Genomic DNA, 15014 nt, shown 5'->3' on the forward strand with positions numbered 1-15014 from the left:
AAGTCGAAGGTGAGGCTACGTCTTCGGTTATTATATATAAACCGAAGATAAAAGTAACCTTTGTCTTCGGTTATTATATAAAAACCGAAGAGAAAGGTAATCTATGTCTTCGGTTTTTATATAATAACCGAAGACGTAGGTTACTTTTATCTTCAATTTTTATATAATAACCGAAGACATATGTTTCGAATATCAGAAGAGAAAATAGACCTATATCTTCGGTTATTGTTAAATATATTTTCGGTTAATATTTAAATATTTTAAATATATATTAATTTTTATTAAATAATTAATTATATATTTATTTTTTTTTTGAAATAATTATAAAATAAATATTATTTCAATTATATAACAAAATTAAGTACAAAAGACATTGTAATTATATTATAACAAAGTTAAAGTATACATTACAAAATATGTTAAGTCCTTACTAATAAAAAAAATACACAAAATAAGTATTGCCTAAAATTAAAAGTCTACAGTTAACTAGTACAGGTATCGTGTCAATTTCGATAACCATTGATGTTGCAGTGGTAGCAACATTGTCTCCACATCGTATGTGTCCATCTTTCCAAACTGTAAAATTAAAGTGTAAATTAGTATATGTATCACTTATTTATAAGCATAGTATCCTATTTACGGGTATACATAAATGAACTAATTATAGCTTAATTACCTTTTCTCTTATAAGAACGAATGAATTTAGAGCTTTCACAATGTCATTAATGTACCTAAGTACATAAAAACCACATTCAATTCCCAATGTTTGTTTTGGACACGCTGCAACGGTTACTCCTGGAAATGTTCCAAGTAACTCGTTGGAACCTCCAAGCAGTTCATATGCCCTAATTAAATTCAATGATTTATATTGATTTAATTAGCAATAGTTGGTATAAATTTATAGAAAATTAAAATTATAATCTTAAAATGAAAATTGAAAAGTACCTTTGAAGTGTGAGGTCAATAGTCATCTTAGGGCGTTTATGTCTAAGCCAAGGGTCCAAGTGAATGATCTTCCCAGCACAAACAATCTCAAGCATCCAATGACGTCTAATAAGAAATTAATAAGAAAATATTAAGTGTTAATTTAAAAAGAAGAATTAAATTATACTTAACTAGTCCTTAAATAGTACTTGTACATACTCGTAGTTCCACGGTATGAAGAACATCTGAGATTTGTTATTCATTGTATTCAACCATTCAGCCAATTTGATAACAACTTCTTGGTGGACAATTCCATCTTTGTCCGTGGCATTGAGTAGCTCTGGGTCAAAGAACTTGAAATACTCCCGCATATTCGTTAAATCCTCCCAAATGCATCTACATAAATTTATCATGGTTAAGTGTTACATTTTAATAAATGGGAAAAATATTATGTAAAACATACTTAATTCCAAAAATAATTACGTAAAACATACCTAATTCCAAAGATCATGCCTTGACATCCAATAAAATTTAAGGTTCCAACCTGCTCTACATCCTCTGATGACAAGATAATATGTGTGCGAGGTGGCATGAAGTCTGGATCAGTTGGAACTTCAACAACGCTCCACTTCCCTTTCCTCCTTATAAATTCTTCAACTAAAAAGTGGAGACATACAGGTATTTGAGCCCAGACCTCCGACTTGAATGTTGCATTCTTGTCCACTTGATCTATCCTGACATTTGATTGTGATCCAGCCGAAGACATAGCAGGAAGAGTTGATATCTGTTTCCCTTGATTTGGTGATCTGTGAGGGGTTGCTATCTGCTTCCCCTTTGACGATGATTTATGGGTGGATGCGACATCCGGGAATATGGGAACCTGTAAAATATGAATTATAGCATCAATATACAATAAATATGCATTAATCATATATGACAATAAAAAAATAATTTTTACCTTATCCAAATTTAAAATTAAATGTTTTGGCCAAGGAAGAAATGTGTCCTTTGTCTCATAGACATATCGGATATTTTCGATAGGATGAGCAATTTCAGCCTCCTCTTGAAGTTGTTCGGTAATTAAAACTCGTGCAATCCCTTCTTTATACTGCACGGTATGAATTGTTACTGGACTAACAGATTCCAGAAGCACACCTTTGGCCACTATATTATGGATGTTGTCTGAACACAAAAGTACTTCGTTGTTATTAGTGGATGAGAAGTTGTACATGACAGGAGGTGTCTGATTATCATCTTCGTACCCTCCAAACTCCTGATGATCATCTAAGTGATCATCATTTTCTTCTGAGGAGTTGTCATTACCATCATCTTGTTCTTGTGCAGCATACAGTTTTTTCTTCAATTCTTCAATTTCTTTTTTGAGTTGAAGAATTTCTTGTTTTTGGAAGGATGATTCACTACATTTAGCCCTTTTCTTTCGACCAAATATCTTACTGGCCTTTGCAGTGAACCTACAAATAACAGTTGGAACACTCATTTAATAAAAAATTAAGTAAAATAAATAAAAAATAATCTAACATTAAATCAAGAAAGTGGCATACCCAGCAGCTCTGACCCGGCCAGGGTGCTCAGGTGTCCCTAATGCTTGAGTCAATATGTCATTTCGACCACTGGCCAAAACTTCACCTGAGTTTACTTTTTCCTCGAGTTCAGCCTATGCATTATGATTGATAATAGTTAATACTTTATAATAACAAATCATATATTCATGTTATTGAATTGTGTTAGATATCACTTACTATTCTTGCGGCAATCTCCCTATCCAAGTCCGTAACTAGGACATTATTTTTCTTGCGAGATTTTAACCAAACATGATGGCGGGCTGGATCTTGAATTTTGATTTCTTTTTTCTGCAACAAACATGTAATTAATAAGAGAATATAATTGTTAAAAAAAATAATAAATTGACTGAAAATGATCTTAATTCCAGCCAGGAATCATGCCCACTTAAGTCTCATGGCCTTATTAAATAAAACAGCAATAGGAAAGCATAAATGCACAAACTTGTGAACTCCTCTTCCTTTCTTTTTCTATGATTTTCAAGAAAAGGACACCAACTTTTCCCATGGTATAGTAAATTCATATTATTATAAATTTTTAAAAACCTAAGCATGCTACCATGGAAAAGTCAAAGCTCTATTTAACAAAACAAAATGTTATCAACTAATTACATTGTGTTCAATTTTTCATATTTAAACATAAATGCTTATTTACAAACCAAATTACTCAAAGTTGTGCAACTTTTTTTAGCCAAACTTAAATTTGGAGACGCCACAATCACAAGTTACAGCTTATGTAAACAAATTTAGTTTATTACTGTTTATGTTTGATTTTTATTAGCCAGAAATAGGCAACAAAGCAGCAGTCAAAAGGCAAACAGGTGGTTCAGGTTCTGTATTAGAATATCTAAAAACATGTAATTCATTACCACATCCTCTCGGAGAGTCACCATGCCTCTACGAGCTGAGTGGTGCCTTGATGTATTCTGGCAAGCTCGGTCAGATTGTGCCTTTCTCAAAGCCTACAATAAAAATGTGTAAGTTATATACTAGTAAGGCTCATATATCAAAGCTAATTATATAAATGTTGTGAATATACATATATGTACCATATGTTCAGGTGTTAGACGACTCGCAACAAATTTTACCCAATCTTCTTTATCAATTTCAGGATGGTTTTTGGGGGGAATTGCGAGCTCCTTCACCTTATTCTCTTTGGCCAAAGGCATTATGACATCGCATGTCATTTTTGTCTTAAAATCCTTCATAATTCGTCCTGCAATTTTAAGACAATCTTTTTTCCAATCTGCACGAACATTGAAACCACGCTATATGTAGAAAGCAAACAGTTAGTAAATAGTTTAGAAAACACCATAATAAGTATATTTTGTATAATTAACTTACTTGCACGTCTTTCCAAATTTTGTCCTTCAACGATTGATCCACATATCTCCAGTCTTTATAATTGATACCGATTGTTTGTCGGCATCTAACTCCAAGCCACGATATCATCTCTCCATACATATCTCCAAAGTATTCCCCTTTGTCATTAACTTCAAGGTCTATTTTTTCACCTTTATCCATTCTTTGGCATATCCGCTTCATCCGTGTGGGACCTCGATGGTTAGGAGGTTGCAAACAATAACCTAAGTTCTCATCTCCTGAGTTCTCATCTCCTGAGCAATCATGTGTCGGCACATCATCTGCCATATCTGCATAATAAACATATTTACTAAATATTAAGATACAATTACACATACAATGGTAGTTACATATGTCAATAAATCACATAAAATATTAAGAAACAATTCAACATACAATGGTAGTTACATATTTCAATCGCATAAAATATTAAGAAATAATTACCTACTAAACACATTTTCTTTTCTTTTTTCGTTTCTTTTGGATCGAATCACAATCAACCCAAATTCCTTCCTCAATATCATTTCGTATGAATTCACTATCGTCCAAGACATCATCATGTTCAACATCATCGACTTGTTCATGGACTCGTTGTCCAACAATGAAGCATTCGTGCATTAAATCATCATTTTCATCATCATCTTCATTCTCTGCGAACTTTCTTTCTGGTGTCGACAACACAACAGACCATTTACCATTAGCAGGATCTGGTATATAAAATACCTGTACTGCTTGGGTCGCCATGATGAAAGGATCATCCTTGCTTCCTTTCTTATTCAAATCAACCAAAGTAAATCCAAGCTCGTCGGTCCTAATTCCAACATTAACATCTACCCATTCACATTTAAAGAGGGCAATTCGGAACAATGTATAATCCAGCTCCCATATTTCATTCACCACTCCATAATATGTCATGGTACCTGAAACTGGATTATTATCCTTTGAAGTAGCAAAATGTAAGGACTCCGCAACTATGCATACACCACTATTCTGAACCATTCGAGCATCATCTCTAGATTTTGTATGAAACCGTTTACCATTGACAATGTAAGCTTGATGCTTCCATACGTCAAAAGTTGGTCCAAGAGCTATGCGATTCAATACATCTGATACTCCATGATTTGGTTGTCGTAACTTCGCTAGAATGGTATTCTTTAACCACCTAATAAATGTTTTACGATGCTCATCTATAACCCACTTCTGTTTGTTTTTGTGACCTCTCGGAATCATTGACTGTAATAACTCCATATGCTCACTACCCTTCACCAAAATAAATTGAAAATCAAAAATAATATATGTAAAAAAAATTAGTTAATTGAATGGATTATGAATTCAATTGATCAACCAAATGCATAACTTACGTTATATATGGTTGAACCTCTGCATTATTGTGCATTAAAACTAATTGAGCTTGATCTAACTCTGCCTTAGATACAGTAACCATTTCTCCTTTCCCTCGCAATCCTTTATCAAACTCATCTGAACTATTTCTTGGTTTGGTGATTCCGATTGTGTCAACTCCAGCTATGTACTCTGAACAAAATTCAACAGCTTCTTCTGATATATAACACTCAACCATACTAGCTTCCGGTCGATGATGGTTACGCACATAGCTTTTGAGCACTTTCATATTCCTTTCAAATGGATACATCCATCTTGCCCAAACTGGCCCACACAACTTTGCTTCTCTCACTAAATGAACCATCAAATGTACCATGATGTCAAAGAATGATGGTGGAAAATACCTTTCAAGGTTGCATAAAGTCTTGACTATATCCTCATGTAATGCATCCAACTTGCTCATTTCTAATTCCTTCCCACATAGTTGATTGAAGAAAATACAAACATGAGTCAAACACTCTCTAACCTTTTTGGGTAAGACCGATCTGATGGCGATTGGAAGCAAATGTTGCATTAACGCATGACAATCGTGTGATTTCATACCCATTAGCTTCAATTCATCCGTATTTACCAAGTTTTTAATGTTAGAAGAGTATCCATCAGGGACTTTCATATTCGATAATGATTTGCAAACAATTTCTTTCTCTTTCTTTGACAAAGTGTAACATGCAGGAGGCAAATATAAGCGTTTACCTTTCTGTTCAGGTGCCAAAGATTGTCTAATTCCCATTTCAACAAGATCTAAACGACTTGATAAACCATCTTTAGTTTTGCCGGGAATATCAAGTAAGGTACCGATGATACTGTCACACACATTTTTTTCTATATGCATAACATCTAAACAATGTCGAACCATTAGATCTTTCCAGTATGGAAGACGAAAAAAAATTGACTTTCGTTGAAAACAACTATTTGTTTTCTTTCTTTTTTGTGTCTTTCCATACTTGAAATCTACATGTTCTACTTGTTCAAGAATTTGTTCCCCTGACATTGGCAAAGGAGCACTATCTCGTTCTTCAGTACCATCATATGCTTTCTTTTTCCTTCTATCAGGATGATCTCGAGGCAAGTACCGTCTATGGCCCATATAACACATTTTGTGTCCATTCGTCAAGCGACGTGCTCGTGTGTTAGTGCAGCAAATTGGACAACCTTGGTAACCTTTTGTGCTCAGACCCGATAAATTGCTATAAGCAGGGAAGTCACTAACAGTCCACAATAACACGGCCTTCAATTTGAAAATTTCTTTCTTAAGACCATCATATGTCTCAACACCATTCTCATACAAATCTTTTAGATCATCAATTAATGGTGCCAAGTATACGTCTATATTATGCCCCGGTTGGTTTGGTCCTGAGATCATGAGCGAAAGCATATTAAATTTTCTTTTCATCACCAACCAAGGAGGAAGATTGTACATAACAAGGAAGACAGGCCACGAACTATGCCTACTACTCAGTGATCTATGTGGGTTTACTCCATCTGCAGATAGACCAAGACGAAGATGTCTGGGTTCTAACTTGAATTCTGGATTCAAGTAATCTACTTTTTTCCATGCTTGCGAATCTGCAGGATGCCTAAGTTTACCGTCTCTCACTCTCTTAGTATCATGCCATATCAAGTTTGCAGAGTGCTCCGAGCTACGATATAATCGTTTGAGACGAGGAATCAAAGGCAAGTACCACATCACTTTTTGAGGAATAAGTTTCCTTTTCTCCTCACTCTTATTCGTTTTGTGGCGGGGTAAACCACAAGTTGGGCAACTATCCATGTCTGCATATTCCTTCCGATACAAAATACAATCGTTCGGACATGCATGGATCTTTTCATACTTCAATCCTATCGCATTTAAAGTTTTTTTCACTTCATATGTCGACACCGGAAAATAATTATCAACAGGCAAAATTTCTTTAAAAGCAGCTAAGAACTGACTAAAACCCTTATCGCTCACCCCATTTTCAGCTTTAATGTTGTAAAATTTTACCAATGTTGGTAATCTTAATTTTTTACAACCATCAAACAAGGGTTTTTCTGCATCACTAACCAAATTGTCTAATTTTTCAGGATCATCAAGAAACTCCTCTTGTGCTTCATCAAGCAATTCCATAGGAAAGTCATCAACATCATTAAACTCGAAATCATCTACCCCCCGCTTCCCTAACGGATATGGGTCACTGGTTGATCGCTCTCCGTGCCAATACCATGTAGTGTAGCTTCTATTGAAACCCCGACAAATTACGTGATCCTTTATCATCGTAATATTCCCTTTTGTTCCGTTACAACAATCTACACACGGACAGGGAATTCGTTCGTGATTACTAGAATTTTTTAGGGCAAACTCTAGAAATTTGTTGAACCCATCTAGAAATTGCGGTGTTTCTCTCCTCTCAAGCATCCACGATTTATCCATACCGCAAATTTAAAACAAATTCCTAACAAGTAAATTTAAAATAACTTAAATCAAAATATTAATCCAAATTCTACCGAAATTTCGGCAGCATAACAACTATAAATCGGACGTTCCCGAAAAAAATTAACCAGAAAATCAAAACATATAACAATCCACAACAAAAAAAATTAAATTCCACCCATCCGACCGCAGTACATGTATTCGCAGAACCTACTTCACTACGGATGAATATTTAAGATATTCAAACTCCTCTAACATGTTTATTAATAATTAATTAAAAGATAGAAAAATTATATATACCTCTAGCTCAAGACTTGGAAAAAATCGTGTTCTCCCTTCAATTTAGATTCTTGATGCTTAACCACAAAACCTACAAATAAATACAATTAAAAAGAATGTTAATAATAACATTGGCCATGAATAGATAACATGATTGTATTTTACAACAAGGCAATTAACTGCTATACTGATAACATGATTTCAATTTGGTGCCTTCAAATCATTCAACACGAGAGAAATGAACTTATTTGGAAGATGAGTACAAAAATATTAGTAGAGAAATAATCAAATGATGTTGTCTAGCAGTATAGCACGTACATGAAAATAATTTCCATAAAAATAATTTTAACATAAGACCACTCATATATATTAAGCTCAAAAAACCATAACTATTTCTCTGTCATGATTATGTAGTCTACAATCTCAATCAATAACAAATTAAATATAGTGAATTGGAAAACTCACAAATAACAAATTAATATAGTAATTATATAAATACACTTTCCCTTTTGGAAGATTATATATGAGCTTAAAGAAATAGTATTGTAAATGAATAATAGAAGGTATAATATCAGCGAAGTAATTGAGTACTTTAAGTTTGCTCTGTATATCTCATCTACTTCTTGGCTCAACTAGAAAAGAAACACATATCAAGCAGAATGAACATAGAAAATGAATACAATTTAACCATATTTCAAGCACATAAAATGCTTGGAAATAATGACACCTATTACCACCATGATCTAGCTGAACTCCATCTATTTAGAAAGAGAAAAACAATACAGAACATCAAATTAACATTACAAAAAATATCTATGAAATCCAATAAAACTTGATTGTTCTTGTATATAAACATAGGTTAGCATTTTGATTGATTTCGTATAAATGAACAATGAAGCAACCCATTAGTCAAAATACAAGTTATTCAAAATAAGAAAATATCTAAAGAAAACCAAGAGAAAACTCAAAAGTGAAATGCAAGTAAAATTTATTAAGTGGCTTGCTGGGGGCCTTCATAAATCGAAATGATATAGCCAAGGATAAGGTTGAAATTAAGTCAAGGACAAGTCAGTATTTCCAATAAACACCTAGACTAAAAACAAACCATTGTTAGAAACCAAATTAACAATAAAAAAAACAGGTTCAGAGGGGCATGAACCAGTTTCGAAAACTCTCTTGCATGCCAGTTACAGCATAACCTCTCAACTTTCCCTTTTAATCAGGCATTTGGGAAAAAAAATACAACTATGCCTAAAACAGTACAGAGAAATCTGTATCATACTTACTATTCAAAGAAAATTGGAGACTTGTTGGAGATGAAGATTGAAAATGAAGACCCCTACAGTATTTCAAGTTCTATTTCAGTGCTAGAAATCTGTATCATACGAACGGTTGAATCTTGCAGCTCACGGCGCTGGGCAATCGTAATAGAAAATCAAAAAAATAATGTCACAAATAATCACAGATTCATAATAGAAAATCAAACCAGAAACCATAGGAAAAGAACGAACCTTCAATGACTCAATCGTTCTCTCGGCCACCACCCCTTTTCTCTCCAACTAGCTGTCGAACAGAGCAAATGAAGGGTCGTCGTCGAACAGAGTAACTGAAGGGTCGTCCTTGCCGTCGTACTCGTCGGGGGTAACTGTAGTGATCGGAGAGGGTTGTGGGTTTTGAGGGTTTGAGCAAGAGGGTTGTGGGTTTTGAGGGTTTGAGCAAGAGGGTCGTGGGTTAAGGGCCGGTTTCGACAAAAAGGCTTAGGGCCGGTGTAATAAACTCTTCGCGCTCCACCTTTGTCTTCGGTAAGTAGCAAATTACCGAAAACAAAGGGCTCCACGTGGAGCCCTTTGTTTTCGGTAATTTTCTACTTACCGAAGACAAAGGTCCCTCAATCCATATACGTTTTTAACAACAATTAAACCCTTTATATGACTTCGCTTATTAACAAAGACCGAAAATATAGTTAAAATTTCACTAAATAAGCGATGATAGGGGTATTAAAATAGTTTTATCTTCGGATTTTTAATTTATTAAAGAAAAAAAACGAAAATAAAAGATATGTTTGTAGTAGTGTAATCACTAAGAGGTTAGAAAATCAAGAGGAAGAAGAAGAGTATAGGTGGCGGCTAGGTTAGAGAGAGAAGGCTTAGGTTTTTCTCTGAAGCAAAGTGTGAAAGTTAAGTGTAAATTTCCTGAAGCCTTCACTATCTATTTATAGTTTTCCACTAGGGTTAGGTTTGAATTATTTGGCATTAAAATAATGAAAATATCAGATGATAAATGGTATAAAAGTGGCCGGCCCTAGGAATGTGGATTTGGGCCTCACTTTTACAATTTTGCAGTTTTATCATTTCTGCATCTCATTTTCTCAAAAACGCCAATTTTCAAATTCAACCATTTAAATGTCAATTCTAACTATTTAATAACTATAAATAATTATTAAATAATATTGTCATTTATCATATTTATTAATTGAACCATACAAAGTATCATAATTAACAAATATGCCCCGGAAACTCTTTCTTTACAATTTCGCCCTTACTTAGTGAAAATTTCACAAATAGACATAGTCTAATTTGAGAATTATAATTGATTAATCAAAACCAATTATATGAGTCTTACAAGAAATATTAACTCAACTAGTGGGGGGACCATGGGTCTATATAACCGAGCTTCCAATAAGCAGATCAAGAATTTATAACCTAAATTCACTAACTTATTAATTCTTCGTTGAATCCACGCATAGAACTTAGAATTGCACTCTCAGTATATAGAAGGCTCTATATGTTCCACCATATAGACACATCATTAGTTATCCATTGTTATAATCCTAATTTGATCAATGATCCTCTATATGAATGATCTACACTGTAAAGGGATTAGATTACCGTTATGTTGGGTTTTATGCCCTAAATAAAACTCATTTCAATATAATCAGATTTACTTATTAATATAGATCAGAAATAACATTTAATGTTGCATGGTTCACATGATTTATTTCATGATTATATGTACATAATGTATAGATTCATCTGAAACCCTTTTCACATACTTGATCCTGTTTATTGTGCCGTCAACACAGTGGAAAGTAAACATGACTATGTGAATAAAGTTTCCTAGATTTATCAGACACAGGGTTTTACTGATATGATAATCTTCAACGAGAGTTTACTTGTATTTGGAGAAATACCATGTTCTTTCCAGAACATTGGTTAAAGTAAAGCTCAGGTTGGATGCATGGAGTATGCATCGGAAGGGACCGATATTGAACTTTGACTTAGATTTAATTAAACTTACCGTAAAATCTATTCAAGTCAATATCGCCTAGTTGATCCAAGATCAAATGATCTTAATCCTATTATGATTAGGCTAAATCTTGAAAGGCTATTCGTGTTCCTTGAATTTTTAGTTAGGCCTACTTTTAGGTCAGGGTGATACATACTTTTTGGGAACACGGTAGTGCAATTGAGTGGGAGCACTAGCATAAACATGGAATCTATAGCTTCTATCTGGCGAATAGTAAGCAAAGGATGATCACCTTCGAGCTTCACCAAACGAAAATAAATGGTGGAGATCTCATTTCACATAAGCTGAAATATCATTTATACGGGGTCAAGTGTTTTAAGGATAAAATACATAGTAGGGTGTTACGGTAATTTAATCCCTTTACTGTGTAGATCATTCATATAGAGGATAATTGATCACATTAGGATTATAACAATGGATAACTAATGATGTGTCTATATGGTGGAACATATAGAGCATTCTATATACTGAGAGTGCAATTCTAAGTTCTATGCGTGGATTCAACGAAGAATTAATAAGTTAGTGAATTTTAGTGCTAAATTCTTGATCTACTTATTGGAAGCTCGGTTATATAGACCCATGGTCCCCGCACTAGCTGAGATAATATTGCTTGTAAGACTCATGTAATTGGTTTGATTAATCAATTATAATTCTCAAATTAGACTATGTTTATTTGTGAATTTTTCACTAAGTAAGGGCGAAATTGTAAAGAAAGAGTTTATAGGGGCATATTTGTTAATTATGATACTTTGTATGGTTCAATTAATAAATATGATAAATGACAATATTATTTAATAATTATTTATAGTTATTAAATAGTTAGAATTGGCATTTAAATGGTTGAATTTGGAAATTGGCATTTTTGAGAAAATCAGATACAAAAGGTGTTAAATTTGCAAAATTGCAAAAAGCAAGGCCCAATCCACTAAGTGTATGGCCGACCACCTTTGTAGCTATTTTAAGTTGATTTTTTCATTATTTTAATGCCATATAATTCAAATCTAACCCTAGTGGAATGCTATAAATGGATAGTGAAGGCTTCAAGGAAATTAGAGTTTTTCCTAACACTTTCTGAATCAGAAAAACCTGAGCCTTCTCTCTCCCTATCTGGCTGACCACTCCCTCTCTTCTTCTTCAATATTTTGAAATCCTTAGTGATTAGAGTAGTGCCCACATACATCAAGTGATACCTCAATCGTAGTGCGGAAGATCGTGAAGAAAGATCATCAGCAAAGGAGATTCAGCATCAAGGATTCAGAGAAAGAGATCCAGGTTTAGATATTGATAATGCTCTGCTACAAAAAGGAATCAAGGGCTAGAAATCTGAACGGAAGGAGTCATATTATTCCGCTGCACCCAATGTAAGGTTTCTTAAACTTTATATGTGTTTAATTTATCGTTTTAGAAAGTTCTTATTTAGGATGTTAATAAACATACTTGTGAGTAGATCTAAGATCCTGGTAAAATAATTTCCAACAACTGGCCTCAGAACCATGGTAATTGATTTACTTGCAAGAAATTTGGACTTTAAAACGATTGTTTGTATGTTCGGTATGATGTTGTATTGAGTGTTATTTGATGATTGATTGATGTTTGTAAATTTTCGTGAAAAATAATTGCGATTTTGTTTCTGGAATTATTTTTATTGGATAGTATGGGAAAAATTAAGCAAGTTAGCCTTTTACAGAACTCAATTTCGATTTTATTTGAATTAGTTATGAATTTTTGAAGATTTGAAAAAATCGGGGCTGTGCTGAAATTTTCCTGCGATCGCAAATCTGTCCGTACAGTTCACAATTTTTTCGTTTTTCTTCGATTTTTCAAGCTTTTTCATGGAATTAACTTCCGATTTTTGGTATAGTTTTGTATTTATACTATTACTATTCCTAATTCAATTCTAATTATCATTTTGAATTAATTTAATATTTTTTAAATTTAATTCAAGATATTAGTGTAATTTGAATTTGAATAGAATTAGTATTTATCTTCTTGCTTAAAAATCAATCTTATTTTAAAATTTGATTATATCTTATCTTATTTTAAATTTAAAAATAAGATATTTATAATCATGTAATTTTTAAATGATATAAGATATTTTGCTAATTTTTTAAATTTTGTTATTTTATTTATTTAAATTACATTTAAAATTTGAAAAAGATATTTATTTATCTTTTCTAATTTTTTATTTAATTTTTATTTATAAAAAACATTTAAAATTTAAAAGTAGTTAGCAAATTTTTGAAATGATATTTAGGTTGGTTGAAACCTAATTTTTCAAAAATTGTAGGTTTAATTTTAAATTTAAATTTTTTTTAAAAAATTTCGAATTTTTCATTTTTTTTTTAAATTTTTCGAAAAAAAAATTTATTTAATTAATTATTTTCGAAATTAAATATTTAATTTAAAATTAAATAAATCCTACATCCAACTATCCAACTAACCTTGTTGCAGGAGTATGTGTTTTAGCTTATGTGTAAGTTTTCAAAACCTATTATTACTTGATTGCAAATCGCCATGGTTACTTTTTGCCAGATCTAATGATCTGATGGCTCCCTTGGTCAAGTTAATAATTTGTAACAGGTATATTTACAATCTTCTTTCATCTGTGTATGACCTAGCAACATGATAGGACCCATCCAAAGTGTGCCTGTGTGAGCCTATGTGTTTAATTTTATTATAGATGCATATAGGTTGTTGTTGCTAAAATAAATTATCATAGTTTTTGATAGAATTTATTTAGGCCCATTTAGTTTTTGGGCCTATTCAATTAATAACAGTTGTTCTTATTAAGGTTAAATTCCTCTCTTTTGGGTCTTGTGTGAGAGTTGGGAGCCATAGAAGTGGGTACGACATACTGAACCCAGCACCCCCTCACATGAACCACCCCAATTGTGAATGCACATTTGCCTGATTTGAACAACTGTACTAGGTTAATTACACTAGTTTAACCTAATAAAATTGATTGACAACATAATTAATTTCATTTATTTTGAAATTAATTTAAGAAAATTATAGTTTAAAGAATTTTTTATTCTAAGCTAAACTATATGTATTTTCTTGTATTTAATTAAATATAGAATTATAACCATCTAGATTCTTTCTGGAACTTAATTTAAAATTTTCATTAAATATTCTTATTTAAGTTGAAATTTAGTTATCTACAACTAACCAACTTAAATCTGAATATCTTTTGAATTTCAAATTTCAAAATTAAGTTGAGGAATTTTAGGCATTGGTTATTAAGATTCTTTAGATATTTTTTAAGTTAATATCTTTTCAAATATTAACTTAAAATGGAATATTCTCAAATTAAGTGGTTACAACTTAATTTTTGATATTTAATTAAATTTAAATTTGAAAATATTTAAGTTCTAGATTTTTTCTAATACAACTTAAATTAGATATTTTTTCAAATTTTGTGGAAAAGATACTTAGTCAAATAAGATATTTTCTAGATAATTATTTCTAGACTACTTATTATTTCTAATATTAAATAGGAAATATTATACATTGTGAAATTAATTATTTATTAATTAATTTTGGTACAATTTATTTTAAGTATATTTTTCCTAGTATTAAACTAGAGATTAATAATTAAGCCTTCTTTACACTTAATTATTTATTTCTTGAATTTAATACATTTAATTAATTTGAAAAATTAAATATCTAAGTTGATTTTTATCATCATACTTATATATTTCTTTTTCATGACATTTAATTAAATAGAAAATTATTTTTAGTTGAAATTTATA

At 32.1% G+C, this 15014-nt stretch overlaps 3 protein-coding genes across 3 annotated transcripts; all 3 read right to left on the reverse strand.

Moving 5' to 3' along the window:
* Positions 1-486: 486 nt before the first annotated feature.
* LOC133033354 (uncharacterized) lies at positions 487-2489 on the reverse strand. The gene is made up of 6 exons (XM_061108068.1): positions 1883-2489; positions 1419-1804; positions 1144-1320; positions 946-1050; positions 677-845; positions 487-576 (listed from the first exon to the last, which is right to left on the reverse strand). The coding sequence occupies exons 1-6, from the start codon at positions 2420-2422 to the stop codon at positions 487-489; spliced, it is 1467 nt and encodes a 488-aa protein (XP_060964051.1). The 5' UTR covers positions 2423-2489.
* A 792-nt stretch (positions 2490-3281) lies between these two features.
* On the reverse strand, positions 3282-4329 carry LOC133033346 (uncharacterized). Its single transcript, XM_061108054.1, has 3 exons — positions 3849-4329; positions 3554-3772; positions 3282-3466 (listed from the first exon to the last, which is right to left on the reverse strand). Exons 1-3 carry the CDS (start codon positions 4200-4202, stop codon positions 3311-3313), a joined length of 729 nt encoding a protein of 242 aa, XP_060964037.1. The 5' UTR covers positions 4203-4329; the 3' UTR covers positions 3282-3310.
* LOC115710805 (uncharacterized) lies at positions 4314-8190 on the reverse strand. Its single transcript, XM_061108069.1, has 2 exons — positions 5228-8190; positions 4314-5121 (listed from the first exon to the last, which is right to left on the reverse strand). The coding sequence occupies exons 1-2, from the start codon at positions 7675-7677 to the stop codon at positions 4314-4316; spliced, it is 3258 nt and encodes a 1085-aa protein (XP_060964052.1). The 5' UTR covers positions 7678-8190.
* Positions 8191-15014: the final 6824 nt, after the last annotated feature.

The sequence above is a fragment of the Cannabis sativa genome, unplaced genomic scaffold, assembly GCF_029168945.1.
Source record: "Cannabis sativa cultivar Pink pepper isolate KNU-18-1 unplaced genomic scaffold, ASM2916894v1 Contig4, whole genome shotgun sequence".
Classification (NCBI taxonomy): Eukaryota; Viridiplantae; Streptophyta; class Magnoliopsida; order Rosales; family Cannabaceae; genus Cannabis; species Cannabis sativa.